A 24,829-nucleotide genomic window follows, 5' to 3' on the forward strand; every position below is an offset into this window, starting at 1 on the left:
CACAAACTAAACCTATATTTCAAAAGAAAATTATCTTCCAATAATATATACATTATAGCTTCATGACAGCATTATCAGAAGCAACTGCTGACTCCCTGGTGGCACTGCTGAGCAATGAAGAGGTGCTGGTCTCTGATTGACTGGCAGCTCTTGTTGACTGGGAATTCCGCCCCCAGGTTTCTTGATTCTGAGGAAGGCCCACCACTGTCCAGTTGAGTGCCTGATTGGTACTTGATGCAGTGGGTCTTCCCAAAAAGCGACGATACTGGGCTCTTGCCAGCTCTCCAACCAGTGGGTGAGACCCCCATTGCCTACATTAAACTCCCTCCAGCATTTATAATTGCAGAGGTAAGAGTGGAAGCAAAAAAGGGCAGTCCATTCACCTGGAAAATTAAGTAGAGACATTGGAGGAGGATGTTGTGGCCATCCATGTTGTAGGATGTGTGTGCCTGCATGCCATCATAATATAAAGGTGCTTGGCAGAACAAGGGTTAACATGGGACAGGCGAACATCACTGCCCATGGTATGATGTATAGAGTTGGGATCTGTAGATACCTAAAGGCTACCAATAAAGGGTTCATGTTTAAACATACAATTCTCAAGACCTTCTCATCACTGAGACACCGCAACTAGCACCATATTACAACATGGTTGGCAGCGGCAGGAGCTCCTGAAAGCTATGACATCAGTGGTGATATGAAAGGTGGCATTTTAAATGATGAACCCAGAACAGTATCCCAAGGTATGAAACACTAAAAGCAGCTGAAGCTGGACTAGAGACATGTGTACCTGAGAAGAAAAATTGAAGAAGCAGTTGAAGTAGCTTCGCTACAGACTTAGAAGTTGAGGAATCCACACGAGTGAGTGGAAGTCCATTGCGAGACCCCAAAGTGACGCAGAGCATAAAACTGCTTAAATCACAAGATGGACAATCAACACTAAATAAACTTGCAAGACCTTGAGTGATGCTGAGTTAAGACACTTAGTTAGATCACAAGACGGTACACAAAGCTACAAAAAATGCAAGACCCTGAGTGATGCAATGTGGAGAATACTGGACAGTTCACAAGATGGTGAGCAAAAATACAAAAAAGAAACTGTACTTACATTACTGAATAGGTAGCAGTTCCATGGCTCAACATATCCATAGAGAAGCTACAATTAAAAAAAAACTGTAAAAATATCACGCAGAGCAGAGGAAAAACTGTAGAGCACAGTTTAAAAAAAAGAATTGTTGCTGTTTTGAAGATTTGAAACAAAGAAGGCACGCAGAGCATACAGAAAGAAGTACTGCAGCTTTACGTTTAAAGCAAACGGGCCCTGATCAGAACATGAGCCCACCTAGTCTCCCAGAGTGTGGGGCATTCAAAAGAAGCTGAAAAAAACCTGCAGAGTTATAAAAACAGAAAATAAATAAAGAATAGTCCAGAGGAGAAACTAGTAGTAGTTTTTAAAAAGTTTAAAAAAGAAGGTCCACAATCGCTAGAGAATCTGTCAAAATCAAAAAAAGTGCAGGAAACTCACAGCACAGAAACTGACGCTGCAAAGATGGCCCGAGTGCAAAAAAACAGTTACTGCATTGGACAGTCTTAAAGGGGCGACGCAATTTAAAGCTGTAACTACAAGAAAGTGCAAACAGCCATGGCCAGAAAATTAGAAGAGTCAGATGCATTTTGGTTAAGGAAGTGGCTTCACCAGACACAAGAGTGATCTAGCACATCCCTAATAAAGCGCGAGGGCAACAAGAGACCCCAGAGAGAGGGCAACTCCCAATAAAGCACCGAAGGTAACAAGAGACTTCTGAGGGAGGGAGAGAGTGCAGCAGACAGAAAACCCCAGATCAAGGTTGACAATATCCAAGTAAACCACAAGAGGGTTGCCGACCCTGCCATTGCAATGAAATGCATGAGCTTAAGGGTTTAGACAGAAGAAAGAAATGGCAGAGACTCAAAGAAATGGCAAAGGCTCAAAAAAGAGTATTTTTTGAAAATGAAGCTGTTCTACAGGAAAATGTTCACATCAGAGCCGAACTGGAAGATTTGATGCACAAGATGTAAACTGAGTCAACGAGACGATGCACTGACACCCAGAGTGAGTTCTCAAGAGGTCAGCAAGAAAATAAACAGTTGAAAGAACAGTTGATTGTCCTTCAAGATCAAATGCCAAACGAACGCATCACCCTTCAGCAACATGAAAAGGTGAAGACTGTCTTAAACAGTAGAACGGAAGCAGAGCAGAAGAAACTCGAGAAGGCTATGCTGAAATACAGGAAAACTCAAGGGGAAGCAAGCGAACTTCGCAAAGAATCTTCACCACGCTACAAGAATCCCTCAGGACAAAACTTGTTCCTCTGGAACACTCCGAAGAGAAGCAAGATTAATTTAATGTCGCTCTGAACAAACTGAAGAACCAGTTGGAAGAGAGGACTCAGCGATGTTCTGTGTTTCAGGAGGAAGCCAAAAGCTGCAAGAAACAGATTGAAGAGCTGATGAAGCAGCTGAATGAAAAAGAAGAGGCATTGAAGGGAAAAGCTGCAGAACTTTCCAAGCTGTGAGCGGATAATGGAGCCATGAGTAGCAGAATTACTGAAACTAGTTAAGACTTTGCCAGAGACCGACCTGGCCAACAGTGAAAACAAAATGAAGCACAAGGACAAAGTTCTACTGCAGACACAGAAAGAAAAGACAGAAATCAGATCAGAAAATATAAGTGCAACACTGAAGCGCAAGGAACTAGAAGAAGAAATAGTACTGGATATTTCCCGATGTGCTGAGAACCATTGAGCTGAATGAAAAGATTCATAAGCTTGCAAAGCGATTTGAAAATAAAAAAGCAAACAGATGTTTGGCTGAAATTGTGAAGCAAGTGGAAATGAAAGTTCCATTTGCCAAAGGATTTATGTCCAGCAAGAACGTGACGGACACCACGGAAAAAGAAAATTTGAGCCAAATCTAGGAACGAGCGGAGTGCACATTCACTTCAGAAGGTACGGGACAAACCCACAGTGTCCGAAAAAAGCAGACGGGTTGTTAATAAAGAGAAACGCAACTCGTAGGAGCACAAAAAGCAAATCAAATGGAGATAACCAAGCACCAGAAATATAGAGTAGTACTGCCATTCCTCCAAACGTGACAGACTGAGATGCGACAGAACTGTCAAGCCTCAAGGCTGTCTGAATTTATAAAGTCAGAGACTTAGGGTGGGGAAGAAGGGATAGCAAGTAAAGATTGCATTTTAATAATCCTCTGGAAGGGAGGAGAGTTTTCTTTGGAGAAGAAAGGGGGATGTTGTATGATATTGTGTGTGCCTGCATGCCACTGTAATGTAAATGTGCCCAGCAGCACAAGGGTTAATGTGGGACTGGAGAATAGCACCGCCCATGGTATGATGTATAGCGTCACACGGTAATAGACTTAGAGAGAACAGTCTAGTGAGAACACTTTAAAATCAGCCAACCAGCATGGTGAACAGCACTATGCATGACCTGGGACCTGTAAAAAGTTAAAGACTATCAATAAAAGGTTCATGTTTAAATATACAAGTCACAAGATCTTATCATCAATGAGCTGCAGCAGCCGACACCATAAATCAGCAGTCCATGTCACAGGCTGTAGGGAGGTCAATGAATATGAGGAAGGAAAATACACCATAGCTGCAATCATAGGAGAATATCATTTATCTTGTCATTATGGTCAGCCTTCCATCTTACATAAGTTTTCACTCATCCAAAACTCTGCTGCGTGTACCTTAACTCACTCCAAATCTCATTCACCCATCAACCCTGTGCTTGCTAATGGCACCCTGTTCAGCAACGCCTCGATTTTAAAATCATCAGCCTTGTATTACACACCCTCCATGGACTTGCCCCTTCTTATCTCTGTATAAACTCAAACCTCTGAAATATCTGGGCTCCTCCGATTCTGACCTCCTGAGATGCTCCAATTTTAATTACTCCATCATTCAGCTGCCTAGGCCCTAAACTCTGGATTTCCCTCCCTATACCCCTCTGCCTCTGTATCTCTCTTTCCTCCTTTCAACTGCAAGGATTCCGAGGAGATTAGGCAACCTGGGCTGAGGTGAAGATTGAAATCACTGAGAGTGAGGAATCGCTCAGTGTGGAGGACTATGGAGAATGTCTCAGTGGGAAACTTGGAGTAGGGTCGGGGGAAAGGGGAGCAGACAATGAAGGTTTGAAAGAAAGGTGAGAAGGTTGGAACAAAATGAGTTTCTCAAAGGAGGAGGTATTACATACAAACATATGGACATACAAATTCGGAGCTTGCTGATCTGAATGTAACCTCAACCCCACATTCCTGCCTACCTCCGGTAACCTTTCACCCCCTTGTTAATTAAGGCTCCATCTAGCTCTGCCTTAAAAATATTTAAATACTCTGCTTCCACCGCCTTTTGAGGAAAGGAGTTCCAAAGACTCATGACCGTCTGAGAGAAAAAATTCTCCTCATCTCTGTCTTAAATGAGCAACTCCTTATTTTTAAACAGTGATCCCTAGTTCTAGGCTCTCCCACAAGAGGGAACATCCTCTCCACATCCACTCTGTCAAGACCCCTCAGGATATTAAAGGTTTGAATAAAATTGCCTTTTACTCTTATTTTCTGTAATAACCTTTGGTGTGGTACTTTATCAAGTGCTGTCTAGGAATCTAAGTACAGTACATCCACCAGTTCCCCTATATCCACAACACATGTGGCTCCTTCAGAGAACTCCAATAAATTGGTTAAACATGATTTCCCTTTTACAAAACCATGTTGACTCTGCCTGAACCAGTGCATCAACTATCTCACTAGCCACTTTTTTCACTTTTAGGGTGAAGCCCATCTGGACCTGGGGGTTTGTCAGCCCGCAGCCCCAACAACTTGCTCAATGCCACTAGAGATGCAAGAGGGGAGACCACGATGTGACATGGCTCTCAGGGCCACAGTGTCAATATTTACATCTAATAAATTGATGCACACGTTTATTCACAACAAATAGATAAACAAACAGTAGAATAAACAAAGAGATTTGGCATAATATACAAAGGAAAGAACGACTTGCATTTCTATAGTGTCATTCACCACCACCTCCCAAAGAGCTTTACAAACAATAATGTACTTCTGAAGTGTCATAACTGCTGTAGGAGGAAACTAGGCAGCCACATTACACACAGTAAGGCCTCACTAACAGCAATTGATAATGACCGGATAATCAGTTTTAATAACAGTGGGTGATGGGCTGAGGGCAGACAGGGCTTTGGTTTAGTGTCTTGTCCAAATTGATGGCACCCCCAACAGTGCAGCACTCCCTCAATCCTGTCTCGATTTAGTACTCAAGTCTCTGGAGTGGGTTATGAACTTACAAGCTTTGATTCAGAAGTAAGAGTGCTACCAACTGAGGTACAGCTGACATTCATGTAAGGCTTAACTAAACAGAATATCATAGCCATAGCCATGTCAATGTAAAACTAGGATCTGAAACAAGATCCCTGATTAAGCCTTGCATAATTGGTTGGTTGTGACCCTCCTATAGGAGTTGCGTTTCCCTTTCCCTAATGACTTAATTTCCTTTGGTAGCTCATTTCTTGTAAAGTTTCTCTTTCATTGCAGGCTTATTTTAAATTGGTCAATGACCACTTTCAAATAGTGCACAAACGTCTTAGTCAGTGGACTTCTAGAGGAGATTAGATAGCAAAGTCACTAAAATTAGAAAGAAAGCCCTTCTGCAAATGATGATTATTGTTGTAGCACCAGTGTTGTCATATCGCTAAGGACAAGGGTCATGGAAACACATCAACTCCAAGTTCTGCATACCAACTTGATGTGGAAATATATCACCTCTCTTTCAACATCACTGGGTCAATATTTTCGAATTCTTACCTAATACCATTATGGGGGCACTGTCGTCGCAAGGATTGCAGCAGTTCAAAGAGAGGCCTACCAACACCTTCCTAGAGTAAATAGGGATATGCAATAGTTATGGCCTTGCCAGCCATCCTCCAGAGAACAAATTATGAAATGATAGCACCCCTCATATTCAGGGTTTTGATCACCATGTTCCATGTAATGTGATGCTCACTAATTGGTTCCTTACCAACAGCTCCGTCTTTCGTTACCAATTTGGCTGCTTCCAGTGTCACTAGCAGTGGTTTTCAAGTAACTTGGACAACAGATACCAGTGAAGAGCAGAGCTTTGTTGTGCAGGTGTTAAAGAATGGTAGCATTGTGAGTGAAACAGAGACACAGGAAATGGAATGGACAGCAAGAGGATTGGAGCCTGGGACTGAGTACATTGTGAGCGTCATGTCGAGAGTCTGTGAGCAAGAGAGCATTGCCACCGAGCTGACTGTAAAAACAGGTAATATCACAGGGTTAGTAATTCTCATTCAAAAGCATCTTTTGGGTATAGACCACGTAAGAGCTGGAGAACTAATCACTTTCCTGATTTTATAGCTCTTAGTCCAAGCAAGGCTGAAAAGAAAATGGCTATACCTAATGCCGGTTACCAAAGAAGAACCATTGCCTTGGATCAGTTTGCACCAAACTCTGTTCAAACCTTCGCACCATTTTCCACACAAACATCCACTCTGGCTTGTGGTGAGCGAAACTATTTTCTTTCGAATAGTGTACACCATCATTTATGTTGGAGTTACTTTAGAGAGCCCACAGAAAGATTTCAGAAATGCTTGTCGTTTTAAAATATGAAAAAGAGCATGCTACTCATTTTTATCCCCCAGTTCCTCCACCGATCAGAAGCCTCATTGCCTTCAATGTCACAAGCAACAGTCTGAGCATGATTTGGGAAGCTGATGACACAATTCACCGAGAGTTTGTCGTGCAGCTTTTGAAGGACAACACTATTCTGGTTGATGCAAAGACCAAGGAACTGAGCTGGACTGTGTCTGACCTGGAGGCTGGAGTGTTGTACACCGTCAGAGTCACCTCTCAGCTCTGTGGGAAAGAAGGCAAAGCTAAAGTACAAGAAGTGAAAACAGGTACAAAGAGCTATGATTGTGGCCAACTAGTTTTTTTTCTCCACCATTGTTGTTCTTGGTTACCACAGCTTCTGTGCGTGTCTTGAGGAATTTTCTGCCTGGGTCCTTGCCGTTTGATATTCTTTGCATTGGAGAAGAAGATTGTGGGCTGGTAAGGGCAGAAGCTACAAACCCTGGCTAGAGTTTCTTCATGTATGTCAAAAGTCCAACTCAATAGCTACCAACTCTAAACCTTTTAAATTTATGGCAATTCTTCATCTCCTCCAACATTTCACCAAACTCCCAGATATCCACTAAGGATACCTCTCAAAAGTATTATTTATCTCTCCTGTGCTGAACATTTCCTTGTCTCATGACAGATGTTAACTGTTCTAAAACTTTGCTGTGGGCCTGGAGTCATATGTTGGCTTGACTGGGTAAGGACAGCATATTTCCATCCCTAAAGGAAGGATATTAGTGTCACTAAAGGACATTAGTAAACCAGATTTTACAACAATCAACAGGGGCCACTGTTACTGAGGCAAGCTTTTAATCCCAGATTTGTTAATTGAATTCAAATTTCACCTGCTGCCTTTGTGGGATTTGAACCCTTGTCCCCAGAGCATTAGACTAGGCCTCTGGATCAGAAGTGCAGTGATATTACCACTACACCACTGTTTTAGGGTCCAATTATTGCTTCCCTATCTGTGAAAAGCTAATCCAGGTAATCCAGGGTCACTAGTATGTTGAACAGACGGGTGGAAAGCCCATCCACCAGGGTTCTTGTGGCAAAACCTTTCCTAAGGTACATCCAGGCCAAGATGGTGGACACTGAATAAGATATCCGATGGGAATCTTTGGAAGGAAGGAAACCAAACGGATGGTCAAAGGAAGGTTTCATTAAGGCTTTTAAGGACATGGAGAGAGACAGATTTGTTTTGGTAGGGAATTGCAAAATCAGACTGGGGGAGCAGTGACTGAAAGAGCAGGGAAGGGGTAACTTTTAAGGGTACTGTTAAACTGGAGCTATTGACTCGGCCTCCTGTCATACATCTCTCCTGCTTTTAATCACAATGAAAATCATGAGAGATGTATAATAGACAGCTGACACACTTCACACTACTGGTCAAAGTCAAAATTACCTCCCAGGGTATAGAGAAACCAGTGTTGGAGCAGCAGAGAGTGTGTGTGGGGCGTTGCACTATGTCCTATTCCTATGCCTTGTTTAGGGATTGCAACACCCCGCAAGGATTTAGAAGGTTGGCCCTGAGGCTCCTTTTACTTCTGCTCTTGTTCTAATATCTTGTTTTAGGGGCATGATCTCTATGGGGAGGCAATGGCGCAGTGGTGTTGTCACTGGATTAATAATCTAGAGACCCAGGGTAATGTTCTGGGGACCAGGGTTCAAATGGCAGATGGTGGCATTTGAATTCAATAAAAACCTGGAATTAGAAGTCTAATGATGACCATGAAACCAATGTCAATTGTTGTTAAAAGCCCATCTGATTTTCGAATGTCTGGCCTGGTCTACATGTGACTGTACACCCACAGTTGACTCTTAAATGCCCTCTGAAGAATTAGGGCAATAAATGCTGGCCTAGCAAAAAAAAAATATGTTGCACTCCTCATTTGAAGGGATGTGCCACTGAAGTAGAAACATGTGGACTGGAACTTGGCTTCTCCTTCCTTGAAACAAGTGGCACTAACCCTCCGGCACACATTGATCAATAGTCAGTTTTCCTGAATCCTGGGCTCTTTTATACTTGGGATCTAATGTAGACTTGGGACACACTCACACTCTTTTGGTGCAAATGTAGCTTTGTCTTGGTTTCAAGTTCAGCTTCATGTTAGACCAAATTATAATCGATTGTGATTAATCAAACTAAAGTGTACCGAGTGGAATCTCTAAATCTTGTGGATGCAATCATTGCGAAGGCTAATAATGACTTTTCACACCATCCCACAGCTGCACACATCATGGGAGGCAGAACAAGGATAACAAACTTAATGTTCAGTGAAGGGCTGAGAAACAGCAGTAGTGACAAATTCAAGAACTTTACAGCCCAATTTATTACACAGGTATGTATACATTTCACTGCAGTCTAGCCTGTTCATATTGGATTTGCTTCTAATGGTCCAATAATGCCTTAACGGGGGTGTGGGTTATATTGGGAGTCCCTAGGTTTTGTTTTTCACCAATACATGCAAATTCTTTCTTTTTTAATTCTAGTCGTCACATAGAATTGGAGTCAAAACCAGTCTCAACTAATGGGAATAAAGGGCAGTCAGGCCTAGTTTGAAACCACCTGTAGATGTCAGCTTGGATTGGTTAGATGTGTGTTTCTGAGGTTGGGTTTGAGGCATTTTCTTCTACAGGTAAAGCATGGTCATTTGAGACCTCGGGGTCCCTGTCTGTCTGTCCCTGCCTTGCCCCAATCCCAGGTAAAGGTTCCATGCTCAGGGTTATGAGCAGATCCAGCGAATTTCCGGTGGTAGCGGGGGAAGAGTTAGGACTTTGAGGGAGAATGGCTGCTTACAGATGGAAGATCCTTCAGGAAGAGGACTTGTGTTTCCTCGAAGAAGACAAGAGGGAGGTAATGGGAAACCGCTCGTGTGTTCTTTTCCCTAGTCATATTGCTTATTGAAATTGTAAATAGATGTCTTCTCTGAGCAACTGAAGAGGAAGCTCAAAGATCTCTGAGGCATGGAGAAATGATCAGAGGTCCTCCCCTTAGGTGAATCGCTACGACTTCTCCAGAGTAATTTCTGCATCAGCCTCCTGCTGTATCTGACCTGGGTGCGCCTGATACTCACATTAGCTTGGAAATTGGAAAATATTCCATTTCCCATTGTTTAGCTCGCATACTTTGAGGAGCAAAAAAATAAATTATATTCATAACTAATACACTTTTCTTATGGCTGCAGATCTTGAAATCTTTGCCTGAATCCACTATGGAACTTTTAAGTTCTGGGAAAGTCAAGGTCGTGATTAGATCGCTTTGGGAAGGGAGTGTGAACGTAGACTTCCAATTGATCTTTGATGAAGCAATAACAGCTAATGTTTCTGAAATCATCGTGGACCTTGTGACATCATTAAAAGACAGCTCTGTTTTTACCTTTGATCCTGACAGCACAGATATATCAGGTAATGGGGATGGGGTGGGAAAATAAAACTTGCAGTAGAGCAAACCTCCCTTAAGCCACATAAGTATGAGGCCGGAACTATTGCACCACTCCCTCACACCAACTGCGCATTCAGTAATTATAGCTTTCTGGATAAAGCAACAGGAAGAGTTACTTGCATTACCCAGACACTTCAGACATTCTTGCCATGCTACTGACGATTTCTCTCATTGGCTGCATATTTTGGTATGTGATTGGAATGTTCAAAATAAGATCTGACTTCCTAAACGAAAGGCCATTAAGAGAGGAAGAGCTTGCGTTTCTTTAGCGTCTCTCATGATCCCAGGATGTCCCAAAGCACTTTACAGCCAGTCAACGAGGTAGTTTTGAAAAAAAATAAAAACAAAAAACTGCGGATGCTGGAAATCCAAAACAAAAACAGAATTTACCTGGAAAAACTCAGCAGGTCTGGCAGCATCGGCGGAGAAGAACAAAGTTGACATTTCGAGTCCTCATGTCCCTTCGACAGAACTAAGTAAAAATAGGAGAGGGGTGAAATATAAGCTGGTTTAAGGTGGGGGGGTGGGGGGAGAGAAGTGGGGGGAGAGTGGTTGTAGGGACAAGCAAGCAGTGATAGGAACAGATAATCAAAAGATGTCACAGACAAAAGAACAAAGAGGTGTTGAAGGTGGTGATATTATCTAAAAGAATGTGCTAATTAAGAATGGATGGCAGGACACGCAAGGTACAGCTCTAGTGGGGGTGGGGTGAAATAAGACTAAAAGGGCATAAAAGGTATAGATTTAAAAATAATGGAAATAGGTGGGAAAAGAAAAATCTATATAAATTATTGGAAAAAACAAAAGGGAGGGAGAAGAAACGGAAAAGTGGTGGGGATGGAGGAGGGAGTTCAAGATCTAAAGTTGTTGAACTCAATATTCAGTCCGGAAGGCAGTAAAGTGCCTAGTCGGAAGTTGAGGTGCTGTTCCTCCAGTTTGCGTTGAGCCAAGGCCAAGGACTTGCTGCATTGTTCCAGTGAAGCTCATCCCCCCACCCCTCCACCTTAAACCAGCTTATATTTCACCCCTCTCCTATTTTTACTTAGTTCTGTTGAAGGGTCAAGAGGACTCAAAACGTCAACTTTGTTCTTCTCCGCCGATGCTGTCAGACCTGCTGAGTTTTTTGAGGTAGTTTTGAAGTTTGGTCACTGTGTAGGCGACGCATCAGCCAATTTGCACACAGCAAGATCCCACAAACAGTAATGAAATAAATGACTAGCTAATGACCAGTGACATTGGACGCAGAATAAATATTGTCCCAGGTCACCGCAGTGAAATTTCTGACAATATTGTCTTCAGCAGGTTAGTTTTAACCAATCTTGCAATCACTTTTTGGAGCAACACGTTGATGGGTTTGACGTATTGGTTTGAACTGTTAAACAAAGATCACAGCTACATTCTGGTAGATCAGGCGGATGCTAAAGGTATCAGAGCAAGATAAAGGCAGAATATGTCTAGCATTCTGCCCAACATTTCTCTCATTGTGCACTATCACCAGATGGTGACAGATTCATTGCCAGTATGAATGCTGCTGGCACAGAAGATATGTTGAAATGGCCTACGTAAGACTTATTTTATTTCAAAAGTAATTCACTAAGGGAGCGCTTTGAGATTTTGCAATGTAATAATGAATTGACATGAGGAAATATCCTTTAACACCTAGAGATGTGATCTGGAATCACATGTAATCATGGAATCACACTGGAATGCAGTGCCTGAAAGGGTGATACAAGGAGGTTCAATAGTAACATTGGTCAGAGGATTGCATAAATACTTGAACGGAATGAATTTACAGGGCGATAGGGACAGGGCAGAGATGTGGGGTTAATTGTGCAGCTCTACCAAAGAACAGGCACAGGCATGATGGGCTGAATGGCCTCCTTTTGTGCTGTATCATTGGACAATGAGGAGCTATATAAATGCAGAAATGCAGATTTAAAAAAACAAAATAATCTTAACTTATCAGTAGCAATAAAGAAATCACACTGTGGATTTGCAGCTTATGTGCATTTCTCTGCTATTGGTGGTATAATGGAATAGGATTTTGGAGAGACAAGTGGAGTGGGAACTGAGGCGGGTGGGTGTGTAATTTCACACTGCCAGTCGGCATGTTGTCTTGCCGCCAAACATCCTACCTCCGAGCTATTTTTAGAAATCTGGATGTGGTAGAGATTGTTAGGGTAATTAAAAGGCCAATTAAGGTCATTAATCAGGCCACCCTGTCAAGGGGTTCCACCTCCACTTTGATGGACCAGCAGCTATGACCATTTTTTATTTCAAATATTTCAAAAGTGCTGAGTGGAAGTTTCAAGTTGGAGGTGCCCTCTCTCTCTCTCTCCCTTGCCTGCAATGGCAGGCTGCAGTTCCTTCTGTGCTGGAGGGCATCCTATTGCCCCTCCTGTCTACCATCCTCAATTGGATGGCCATTACACCCTCTAATCTCTAATTGGTCAATTCAGCAAAAGTTGACGTTGCTGCTCCTGACACGGTGCAGGATCACGAACTGCAATTGATGCCAATGTCGGGCTCTCAACCCAAAACGGAATACCCTGCCTGTGGTACCAAACTGCCGTTGGGATGGGGGACAATCTGGGTTGTTGGCTGTCAGTGAAAGAAATGAGATCAAACCATCTGCCGGTTTTACAGGGATGAAGACCAACCTCTGTGTGATAAACTAGATCAGCAGAGCTACCTGTAGGCCTCTATCACAGAGCACCTGAGGCATGCCTTGGAGGTTGTCAGACCTTTGGATGTTTCTCCCCTTCCTCTCTCCGTGGGAGAATGCCCTTGGCCTGCGCTCAGAATCTCATCTCAGCTGCAAAGGTTAAAGTCAGGAATTAAACCTTGGGAATGTCTGGTATGAATTTACTGTTCAATTGCCTCAGCTTAATTCCAACACATAGTGTTTGCAGCAATTTCTTTTGAGCAGCAGTAACTCCTGAGGCTGCAGGACACCTTCCTACAATTGAGCATTGCTGAAGAAAGAGACATGCTGTTGAAGCTTCTTATCTCAGACTCATCAGGACAGATGGAAGAATGCCAAATTTCAAAGGGAGCGAAACTTTATACCGCATGAGAAAAGAGTGCTGATTGGTTGGCAAGTCGGCTCTGGTTGAGACGTTGCATGGAGAATGTACCAGAGAACTATTATCCCCCCATTTTTGTTTAATTCAGAAAAGGCGCAATGCTGGACATGTTCTTTTTGCCTGCAGAGGACAGGTCCCCGTGTAAGGATATATATAGCTTCTGGAAAACATAAGTGAGCTATATTGCGAGCTCAACTGATAATCTTAAATTGGTTGTTAGTGTTATACGGTGTTAGTGTTAATTGTTATATAGGCACACTGGGAGTGCTAATAGTGAATCATGGTAGGGCACCTGAACCATTGTCTCTTCATTTTCCCTTCACCTCTTTATTGCAGATTACAACGAGTGCACCTCGCTTGATGACAATGACTGCTCACTCAAGGCAAAATGTATCAACACGGAGGGTTCCTACACCTGTAGTTGCTTGGACGGTTTTGTGGATATAAACCCGGCTCGGCCTGGTAGAAATTGCAGAGGTAAAACCTGGGCTCCCTAATAACTATTACTGTATAACTATATTTAATGGCTGTTCATTTTCATTTGCTCAGGGCATTTGTGGCTGCCTTCATATTTTCAAACTATCTTTAGGATAGGAACATAGGAGCCATTCAATTAGATTATGGCTGATTTGTACCTCAGCCTCATTTACTCTCTCCAGTTCTCGGTCTTGTAAGTGCCATCACCTAATAAAAATCTGTTCATCTTAGTTTTATATTTTTTAATTGACCCCTCCCTCCAAGCCTCAAAAGCTTGTTGGGGAAAGAGTTCCTGATTTTCAATAACCTTTATGAAGTGCTCCCTGACATCACCCATGAACGGCCTTGCTTTAACTTTATGCTCCTTGTTTTAGTCTCCCCTACCCGCCCCCTGCGACTGGAGGAAGTAATTTCTCTCTGGAGGCCCTTCAAACCCTTAAGGATGCCATTCAGGACTGAGATGAGGAAGGATTTCTTCACTCAGAGGGTGGTGAATCTTTGGAATTTTCTACCCTAGAGGGCTGTGGGAGCTCAGACATTCGGCGGGATTTTCCACACCCGCCCACCGCCGCGATCTTCCGGTCCCAACGCAAGTCCCAATGGACTTCTGGCTGGGGCGCTGCCTCGTCCCGCAGCAGGTCCCACCCGCAATAGGGTCGGAAAATCCCAGCCATTGAGTATGTTCAAGACAGAGGTCGATAGATTTCTACTTAGTAAAGATATCAAGGGATATGGGGATAGTACGAGAAAACGGCAATGAGGCAGAAGATCAGCCACGATCTAACTGAATGGCGGGGCAGGCTCGAGGGGCTGTATGGCTTACTCCTGCTCCCATTTCCTACATTCCTATGTTCCTACACCCTAGGTCACAATAAGTGTCACTTCCCAATCTAGCAAACAACTTCCAGAGATCCTCAACCCAGCTGCTGAGGTAACTACACTATGTCCATCCTCAGAGGAAAAAAATTCAAACTAACTTCATGTGTGGGCCGAGAGCAATGATGCTAAGCAGCTTATTTATCCACAACCTGGCTGATATGAAAGCAAAATACTGCAGATGCTGTAATTCTGACATAAAAACAGATAATGCTGGCATTACTCAGCAGGTCAGGCAGCATCTGTGGAGCATCTGATGAAAGGCTATTGATCTGAAACATTAACCCTGTTTTCTCTCACCACAGAGCTGCTTGGTATCGTCCACATTTCCTGTTTTTATTTTGCGGCTAAGCTGATCTTGTGCTTATCTGACATTTGTACACGTGTACATTCCACAAAGGGTGAGGAAACCGGGGTTGATTCCACCCTCTTGTTAGCAGGAGCACTGAGGCCAACTGAGATGTCTCTGAACTGAGAACAGCACCGTGAACACAGGCTGCCTCCCTGGTATTCAAAAATTACAGGACCCCCGTCCCCTCTCCATCTTCCTTGCTTAAGAACAAATCAGTTCTGTTAGCCAACATCTTAAACGATCACTGAAAACCTTCCAACTTTCCTTGCTGCTCATCTCTTTCCGATGCATCATTTGATCTTGACCTCATGCTGTGTCGAATCAGTAATGATACAGTGTTTGGATGAAATTCCTCTGTCCAATATTTTAATGAAGATGTTGACCCTTCATTAAAGTCAAAAACAGAGAATTACATCCCCATCCTTTAGTGCATTTGTGACTCATTTTGAGGGTGTGTATTCAAGAGTGTCTTGGTAAAGATAAGTTAAGAGGACACGTAATATTTTTATATGTAGTTTTACTGCATTAACCAGCTCAACCTCAAGCAAAACATTGTTCAACTTGTGGACAACATTCTGTATCTTTATCAGTATTACTGAAGAAAATGATGTTGATCCCAACAGTTTTTTCCCCCTACTCATGATGTTAGCCACACCATTGAGAAATGACCTGTATTTCTTTTAAGTTCCCTTTGTACCTCTACCAGGAGAACGTCTGGATTTTCCACATTTGAATCTATATAAACCCCAGTAAGACAGGTGGAGCACTGGCAGTAATTTTGCAGGAAAAGTGTTGAGATAATAGAGAGGACACCGTGCAGATTCATTAGGATGCTGCCTGGCACAAGGAGATACAAATATGAAGAAATATTTGACACATGGGGTCTGTTTAGAACAGAGAACAGAGAAAATTAAGGGATGATTTAATAGAGCCATTTAAAATTATGAAGGAGTGAGACAGTGTAGATACAAACAGACTTTTCCAGTGATTGAGAGGTCTAGACCAAGAGGGCATAACTATAAGATTAAATAGAAGAGATTCAATACTGAGACCAGTTGTTTTTTTTTTATAGACAGAGCATGTGAAATGCAATATCAAAGTTTAGTGATCAAAACAGAGGCCTTTACATAGATGCTGGATAGGTGGTTGATGGAAAGGAGGGATAAAAGGCTGTAGGAGCAAGGTGGGCACCCATGCTTGTGTGGGGGAATAAACACTGAAAAGGTCAGCCTGCTTCTACGTAATTCACTAAATGTGAAGCTGTCAGAAGAGCAATGTATTTCAGCTAAACTTTCTTGGTCTCCTATGTCAACCTCCAACACTTCAGAACCTATGGTGGCCAACCCAACAACTGTGGAAGCAGCTTCCCAATCGATCATGATAAGCTGTAAACTTCATGAGATCTCAGTCATAATGGAACGATCATTCCTGGAAGAGAAGAAGATACCAGCATCTTCTCTGTACCTGGGGAACTCTCAGTGCAACGGGAGCATTGGCAATTTGACCCATGTTGCCCTCAAGGTTGGCTGGACTGAGTGTGGAACTCAAATATCAAATGTAAGTCCCATAGATATTTAACTATTAAAAAATCTATTTTTTTTATTTAAGTGCTGTTTGAAATATGACTTTCAGAGTAAACAACAACCTGCCTTGAAGTTTGATTGGGGTGTCATTGCAATTGGCTTTGGCATTCTCAATCTAATAAAGGAAAAGATATAAGAACATAAGAACTAGGAGCAGGAGTACGCAATTCGGCCCCTCAAGCCTGCCCTGCCTTTCAATACGATCATGGCTGATCTCATTTCGGCCTCAACTCCAATTTCCCGCCCTCTCTCCATAACCTTTCAACCTGTTACTAATTAAAAATCTGTCCATCTCCTCCTTAAATTTATTCAGCATCCCGGCATCCACTGCACTCTGAGGTAGTGAATTCCACAGATTCATGACCCTTTGAGAAAAGTAATTCCTCCTCATCTCTGATTTAAATCTACCACCACTTAGCCTAAAATTATGGCCTCTCGTTCTAGAATGGCCCACAAGGGGAAACATCCGCTCCACGTCTACTTTGTCTATCCCCTTTAGCATCTTATATACCTCAATTAGATCTCCCCTCATCCTTCTAAACTCTAGCGAGAATAAGCCTAAACTGGTCAATCTCTCCTCATAAGACAAGCCCCGTATCTCTGGAATCAATCTAGTGAACCTCCTTTGAACCACCTCCAATGCAACTACATCTTTCCTGAAGAAGGGGACCAAAACTGTGCACAGTACTCCAGGTGCTCCAGGTAAATCCAAAGTTTCTGTAATCCAATACACCTGCTGCATCAGCAATGGACTCAGTTCCCTCCGCAGTTGTCAGCCTTCAGCAAGGGCTACTCTCATGCATAGAAAATGTCCACTTGGGCAAGTCTTTAGAAAGCATTGTTGTCCCTGGACTGTGTCTCAGCAGGCATTGCTGCCAATAGGAGGGAATAATAAAAGCTAAAAGCAGATTGTTGCTGGCTTGAGATATCTGGCAAATGGAACATGCTTTTCTCTATTATTATTCTGACCCCAGAACTGAGAGGCCTTGCCAGTAACCTCCTCCAACTGTGCAGCCCTCCGAGATCTCTGCATTACTCCAATTCTGTCCTCTTGGCCGATTTTATGCAGTTCGCTATTGACATACAGCTGCCTAGGGCCAAAGCTCTGGAAATCCCTCCCTAATGCTTTTCCCCTCTCTACTTCCTTCCTTTAGGACACTCGTGAAAACCTGCTTCTTTGAACATGCTTTTGTCAACTTTGTGGGCTTGGTGTCAAATTCTACACTTTGGGATGTTTTACTAGGTTAAAAGTTCCAAATAAATGCAAGTTATTGTTGTATAGATTGACAGCTGCTTGATGGTGATGTTTATTCATTCCAGAATGCAACGCACACAGTCGTGATAACAACACTTCGTAACATCCCTTCCTCCAGTGCTGTCCCTGCGAGTGCTAACCTCAAAGTTCCTGTAAATTGTACATTTGACAACAGCCTCTTGCTCACTGCTGGCTACACTCCAAATAGGTAAGGTGTCCTGTTTCATTGAGGTTAGAGAGACTCAGAGCTAAGCTAAGCCAGTATGTTAGTCTGTGTGTCGTGAGACTGAAGTAGTATTAGACACCAAACTCTAATGCCCCATCTTGATATTCACGCTAAATCTTTTTGTTAACTTTGGGAGGTGAAGGATAATGTAGACATGGGGGAACATTAGTTAAATTCAGAGGCTGATACAGATAGGGTCATGGAGAACTTCAAAGTATTCTGGTTTTATGAGGAGACCCTAGATAAATTACATAGGATTTACAGCACAGCAACAGGTCATTCAGCCTTACAGGTTTGCGCTGGTATGTTTGCTCCACATGAGCCTCCTTCCATCTTGCCTGATCTCACCCTGTCTACTTAAAGAGCTGACTTTTCCTCAAGGATTCATTCACTGCTATAGGATTGTCTGGATGGGACTTTTATCTGCTACCTTCAAGTTTCCATGACCCTAAACCATTTTCATGGATCAGGGCTCATTAGTTATGCTGAGTGAGGTCCCTAGCATCCAGGACGAGCCTGCCATTACTGGCAAGGGAATATGGCAAGGCCTATAAAGAATAAGCGATTGATAACAGAAAAATAGGGGCAGTGCCCTTTACTAGAGGTTGGAAGGGCCTTTGGTGTGTTTTTGGCTGGTGCCCAGGATTCCCCCCTTTTGGTTGCCTAGGAACGAGGCTGGGATTTCAGGTGTCTTCCTAGTTTTGAGATTTACATAATGGTGGGGTGGTTGGTGGTGAAAGGAGTGTGTGTGGAGGATGCTGGCTGAGGTTCAGAAGGAAGAATCTCAATAATGATACCAAGGTTGGGGACATGGAGATAGGTCTGTTATTTCCCTCCATTTTCCACCTCAACAGCATTAGATTTTAGGGAGTAAATTGTGGAGGGAGATCCAACCCAAATTCTTCAATAGATTTTTTTTTTGAAATTTGAAACAAACTTAATGGTTGCAACTAAGCAGTCAAGTAATTTCTTTATATCCACTACTCTTTGCTCTTTCTGTTAATGTTTGTACTGATGACTATTATAGGGCACTTAATGTGATTCACATTGGAAATATTTTTGCTTCCCCCACAGCGAGTGGCCACCTTTTAATTTCAAACCTCAAATTCCTCTCCTCACTCTCAGGAATGCATGTTGTCACTTTTATATCTCAATGCCTTAGGAGTCACAGCAGCCCAAAGAACACCTCCGTGCGCTTGCATCATAACTTTCAGCTTGCATCTTGCTCTTGCTTTCGTACTGATACCCTGTCCAATCTGCAGTGCTTGGTACATGCTGTGTTTGATGTTACAAAGCTATAAGACTGGAATGAATCCAGTAGATCTATTCGCCCCATCTGTGCTCATCCAATGCTGAAAATCCCTACAGCCCCTCTTGTCTCAACATCCAACTACGTTTTACATGTCTCCAGGTGTTCCGTTTCCAGTACCCTGGCCAGACCTCTATTCCACATGTTAGTCACTCTTTTCACTGAGTTACATCCAAATTACACTTCAGAAATAGCTTGGCCCAACTAGTCCATGTTGGGGGGCTTATACTCCACACGAGCATTGACTTTTGCCTGCTCGACTCCCATACCCATTCACTTCCCCATTCCTTCGACCACCTATTGAACATATATTGAGCATATTCTTAAACAGTCTCTACTTCAATCACAAACTCTGCTAGTGTATTCCACAGCTTCACAACCATTGTGTAAAAAGACCCTTCCCCTGCTTTCTGTCCTATTAAAATAATCGTACAAATCTAAAAACGTGAAGTAGCAATCTCTTACTGTTAATCTTATATCATTGTCCCCTCATTCTAGGAATAGCCTGTATCTATCTACCATGCGCATTTATTCACTGCAGTGAATTCTTCCCATCCCCACCACCTCATCGACTTTATAACAGGCTGCCCCACAGTGATAATACGTTGGGGTTGCCCTTAACCCCAAGGTGAGAGTGGGACTTCCATCCCTCAGGCACAGGAATACCCACCTTTGAGAGCTGTTGGCCAGCAGCTGTGTAGACGCAATAGCGCCAGAACACAAAGATAAAAGCAAAAAACTGCGAATGCTGGAAATCCAAAACAAAAATAAAAATACCTGGAAAAACTCAGCAGGTCTGACAGCATCTGCGGAGAGGAACACAGTTAACGTTTCAAGTCCATACGACTCTTTAACAGAACTAAAGAAAAATAGAAAAGAGGTGAAATATAAGCTGGTTTAAGGGGTGGGTGGAACAGGTAGAGCTGGATAGAGGGCCAGTGATAGCTGGAGATTGCCAAAAGATATCATAGGCAAAAGGACAAAGAGGTGTTGAAGGTGGTGATATTATCTAAGGAATGTGTTAATAGGTGACATTAAGGGTAGAAAGCAGGACAAGCAAGGTACAGATAGCCCTAGTGGGGGTGGGGTGGGTGGAAGGGATCGAAATAGGCTAAAAGGTAGAGATAAAACAATGGATGGAAATACATTTAAAAATAATGGAAATAGGTGGGAAAAGAAAAATCTATATAAATTATTGGAAAAAAGGGGGATCGGAAAGGGGGTGGGGATGGAGGAGAGAGTTCATGATCTAAAATTGTTGAACTCAATATTCAGTCCGGAAGGCTGTAAAGTGCCTAGTCGGAAGATGAGGTGCTGTTCCTCCAGTTTGCGTTGAGCTTCACTGGAACAATACAGCAGGCCAAGGATGGACATGTGGGCATGAGAGGAGGGTGGAGTGTTGAAATGGCAAGCGACAGGGAGGTCTGGGTCATGCTTGCGGACAGACCGGACACAGTTGTAGCTGCTGCTGGGACTACAAGGCATTCCAAGAAGAAGGAAGATGGGTACCTGAGTTCAAAATAAACCCGGGGATTTTGGTTGGGTAGGGATCGGAGACAGGGAAGAGGGTGGATAGTTGGGTTTTAGAGGCCTAATGGGAGACACAAGAGGGGGAATGTCTTGGAGGCAGCCCCCAATGGGCACAGGGAACCCCACCCAAAGGAGGCACCACCCATCCTTCCTGCCTTTTAGCACAAACTGTTAAAGTTGCGGGTTGGCCGCTTTCCTTCCGCCTTCCCCTACCTTACGTATTATGGCGGTGGGGGTGGAACGAGGTCCTGAAAAGTGGCTTTTTATTGGTCACTTAAGAGTCTTAATAGACCGAAGGGTGGGTGGGCTGCCTGATGCCTTAATTGCTCGCCATAATATGGGGGAGAGATCGAGGATGGGTGGAAGGCGGTGAGCTGACTACCTGTGTTATTTTACGTGACCTCCCCTGTCCCGGCACGGGGGCCATAAAGCTCCCTCCATAATTTTAAACATCTCAGTCAAAGCACTTATCGAAAATCTTCCTGAATCAGGGCCAAGTTTGCCTTTTGCTAGTTTGAACCAGTGCCTCCTTGTCCTACTGGCTCTTTGTCTCCTCTACATTGGAGAGACCAAACACAGACTGTGTGACCGCTTTGTGGAACACCTTCGATCTGTCCACAAGCATGACCCAGACATTCCAGTTGCTTGCCATTTCAACACATTATCCTGTTCTCATGCCTGCGTGTCTGACCTTGGCCTGCTGCAATGTTCCAGTGAAGCCCAATGCAAACTGCAGGAACAGCACCTCATCTTCCGATTAGGCACTTTACAGCCTTCCAAACCTAACATTGAGTTCAACAACTTCAGACCATGAACTCTGTCCTCTATCTTCATCCTTTTTTCAATCCCTTTTTTCAAAATTCTTTATTTTTTATCCACTTACTTTTAATTTATTTCCATTTTTATTCATTCATTCATTGTTTTATCCCCCCCTTTTTATCCCATTTTCTATCCTTTTCCTCACCACTGTCCCCTCCTCCCACCCCACTCCCAAAAGGGCATCTGTTACTTGTTCATGTTGTGCTTTCACACAGTGCTTACCCTTGTTCTGCCATTATCAAATTCTGCTTTCTTACCTTCATGCCACTATCAGCACCTTTTTTAGCCCTTATCACTACTGTTAACACTCCCTTTGTCCTTTTGTTCATGACACCTTTGTCAATCTCCCCTTGGTCCCCATCTATTGTTGGCCTTCTATCCAGCTCCACCTACTCCACCCCCCTTAAGCAGTGTAAATTTAATCACATTTCTACTTCTCTTTAGTCCTGAAGAAGGGTCATATGGACTCGAAACGTGTTGTCAGACCTTCTGAGTTTTTCCAGCATTTTCTATTTTTGTTTCTTTACTTCCTATCCTTGCCTCTACAAAATAGGAGCATTTACTGATAAAATTTCAGCCTATGTAGCTGGACTTCAGATTCTAAGTCAACTGTTTTGTTTCAAGGATGAATGGAATCAGCCTGGAAGGAATAGGAAACTATGTGGCCAGTATTGAGACAATCAGCGCAAGCTATGCACAATCGGAAGATCCTGTTTTAACTCCTGAAGATGAAGTGTCCATTCAAGTATCAATTGATACATCGGATAGCAGAGCCAGGCTGATCCTTGCAGAGTGCTGGGCAACGCCAAGCAACAATTCAACCAGCAACATTTCACACTCTATAATCAAAACTGGGTAAGAGATGGATGACCAAGGCTGCATGAAGGATGAAGAGTGATGTCAATTTGGGGCTCAAATTCATCCATGAAGCCTTGTTTTGCCCTTCCCCATAAAAACTGTGCTTTTTGTTCATATACCCTCCTTTGGTTTGATTTGTTTGATTTTTACAAAAATTACATTTTTAATGGGGATTTTTTTCATTTAAAAAAAAATCTTCCATGGGTTGTGGGCGTTACTGGCAAGGCCAGCATTTATTGCCCATCCCTAATTGCCCTTGAGAACTGAGCGGCTTGCTAGGTCATTTCAGAGGGAATTTAAGAGTCAACCACATTGCTGTGAGTCTGGAGTTACATGTAGGGCAGACCAGGTAAGGGACAGCAGATTTCCTTACCTAAAGGACATTAGTGAACCAGATGGGTTTTTACAACAATCGATAATGGTTTCATGGTTATCATTAGACTTTTTAATTCCAGATTTTTTATTGGATTCAAATTTCACCACCTGCCATGGTGGGATTCGAACCCTGGGCCCCAGAGCATTACGCTGGGTCTCTGGATCACTATGCCACTGCCTCCTCCCAATGATCTTATCTCCTCCCCTTTTCCACTTCCACCTTTCAGTCTCCCCTGGCCTGAAGGCATTGCCTTTCACTAGTTACAGGTGAATGGGCAAACAGCTGCCCTCCAGTACATTAGTCAAGTGGCCGCTCCCCATATTCGTGCAGGTAGTGTGGTACCTTGTTCTACCATGGGGAAGGAGGGAACATCAGAGCTAAACCACATCCCTTCATCACCAAACGTCTGCGTAAGCCCACAGTTCAGCTGGAGTTACAGGGATGAGGAGTGGGAACTCTATCTCATTTCTCTTCCCTCTGGCCTAGCCTATGCTGCCACTGTGACAGTCAACTCAGCAATGCCCAGGGTTTGGACTTGTGACTTCCCTGGTCTACGTGACTCAGGTCTACAATGGGCAGTGAGCTCTCAAGATCCCACTTCCTCCTTTTACCATCGCAGGACTTGAGCCTTTGGATGAATAAATGAGGTTAATAATAAAACATACATTGATGAGGTGAGTCGGAGTAATTCATCGCGAAGAATTGGTCCCAGGTCAAAGACTTCTGGTTTGTAAATGTTAACTGCTGATCTCTTTCCCTTTTTCAGATGCCCAGTTCCAGAGTCACAGACAAGAATATCTGAGAATGGAAACTCCACAAAGGCCAATTTTTCTGTGAAAGTGTTTTCATTCATTAACATGCCTATTGTCTACATACATTGCCAGGCTCGAGTCTGCTTGGAAGTCAACAGGGCCTCGTGCCAACCGGTAGGTCCAGTAACTTGACTCTGAATCATGGTTGCTAAGTATCTTTTGTCTTCTTGGGTCACTTTATTGTGTCCCATAAGGCCCTGCAAGCCGCGGATGTACAAGCAGAATAAAAGCCACAGAAGGAATACACAAAACCCCATTTTCCTCGGCCTCCAAGTTAGGTTACAAGCTAATCGTTTAAGTTTGCTGCTCCATTTCAAAGGTGAACTGGGACTTTGTGGACTGAGTTCGGTTAGCCTGAGCTTGCTTTATCCCATGGCAGTTGTTTCTGACCCCTCTGATCTCAAACTAAATGATTGAGCCTTTTCCTGTTCACAAAATATTCCTTTGGACATCAAAAAAAAAAGGTATTTGGATGCTTTGCTGTTTTCCATTGTTGAAGATGTCAGCCTTGGCTCGGTAGCATTTCTTGTCTCCAAGCCAAAGGGTTCAAGCCCCGCTCTGGGTATTTGAGCATCAAATCTAGACTGACACTCCAGTGCAATACTGAAGGGGAGCTGCACTGTCAAAGGTGCTGTTATTTGAATGAAATGTTAAACTGAGGCCTTGTTTACTATCTTGGTTGGATATAATGATCCCAGCACACTATTTGAAGAAGAATAGGGAAGTTCTCTGTGTCCTGATCAATAGTTATCTCTCAGGCAACATCACTATCTGGCCAATTATTTCATAACTGTTTATGGGGCCTTGCTGTGTGAAAATTGGCTGCTACAGAGTAGTTCTTTGTTTGCAGAATGTAAGTCACTGGCAAGGCCAGTGTTTATTGACCATCCCTAACAGCACTTAACTGAGTGGCTTGCTAGGCTATTTCAGAGGGCAATTAAAAGTCAACTGCAGGTTGTTGATTTGGAGTCACATATAGGCCAGATCAGGTAAGGGCAGCAGATTTCTTTCCCTAGAGGGGATCAGTGAACCAGATGCATTTTTACAACAATCTGATCGTTATATGGTCAGCATTGCTGATACTAAAACTTTTTAATTCCAGAGTTATTTATTAACAGAA

At 43.2% G+C, this 24,829-nt stretch overlaps 1 protein-coding gene across 1 annotated transcript in view; it reads left to right on the forward strand.

Annotated features, from left to right (window-relative positions):
- LOC144691898 (uromodulin-like 1) overlaps nt 1-24,829 on the forward strand; it is an 84,796-nt gene that overhangs the window by 48,016 nt on the left and 11,951 nt on the right. The window contains exons 16-26 of the mRNA XM_078560472.1: nt 6,095-6,352; nt 6,448-6,591; nt 6,732-6,989; nt 8,935-9,047; nt 9,894-10,113; nt 12,610-12,708; nt 13,573-13,713; nt 16,269-16,498; nt 17,845-17,987; nt 22,288-22,518; nt 23,664-23,823. Of these exons, the coding sequence (XP_078416598.1) occupies nt 6,095-6,352; nt 6,448-6,591; nt 6,732-6,989; nt 8,935-9,047; nt 9,894-10,113; nt 12,610-12,708; nt 13,573-13,713; nt 16,269-16,498; nt 17,845-17,987; nt 22,288-22,518; nt 23,664-23,823 (1,997 nt within the window). The remainder of the gene's footprint in view (nt 1-6,094; nt 6,353-6,447; nt 6,592-6,731; nt 6,990-8,934; nt 9,048-9,893; nt 10,114-12,609; nt 12,709-13,572; nt 13,714-16,268; nt 16,499-17,844; nt 17,988-22,287; nt 22,519-23,663; nt 23,824-24,829) is intronic.

Source organism: Cetorhinus maximus, chromosome 16, assembly GCF_964194155.1.
Source record: "Cetorhinus maximus chromosome 16, sCetMax3.hap1.1, whole genome shotgun sequence".
In the NCBI taxonomy this organism is placed as follows: Eukaryota; Metazoa; Chordata; class Chondrichthyes; order Lamniformes; family Cetorhinidae; genus Cetorhinus; species Cetorhinus maximus.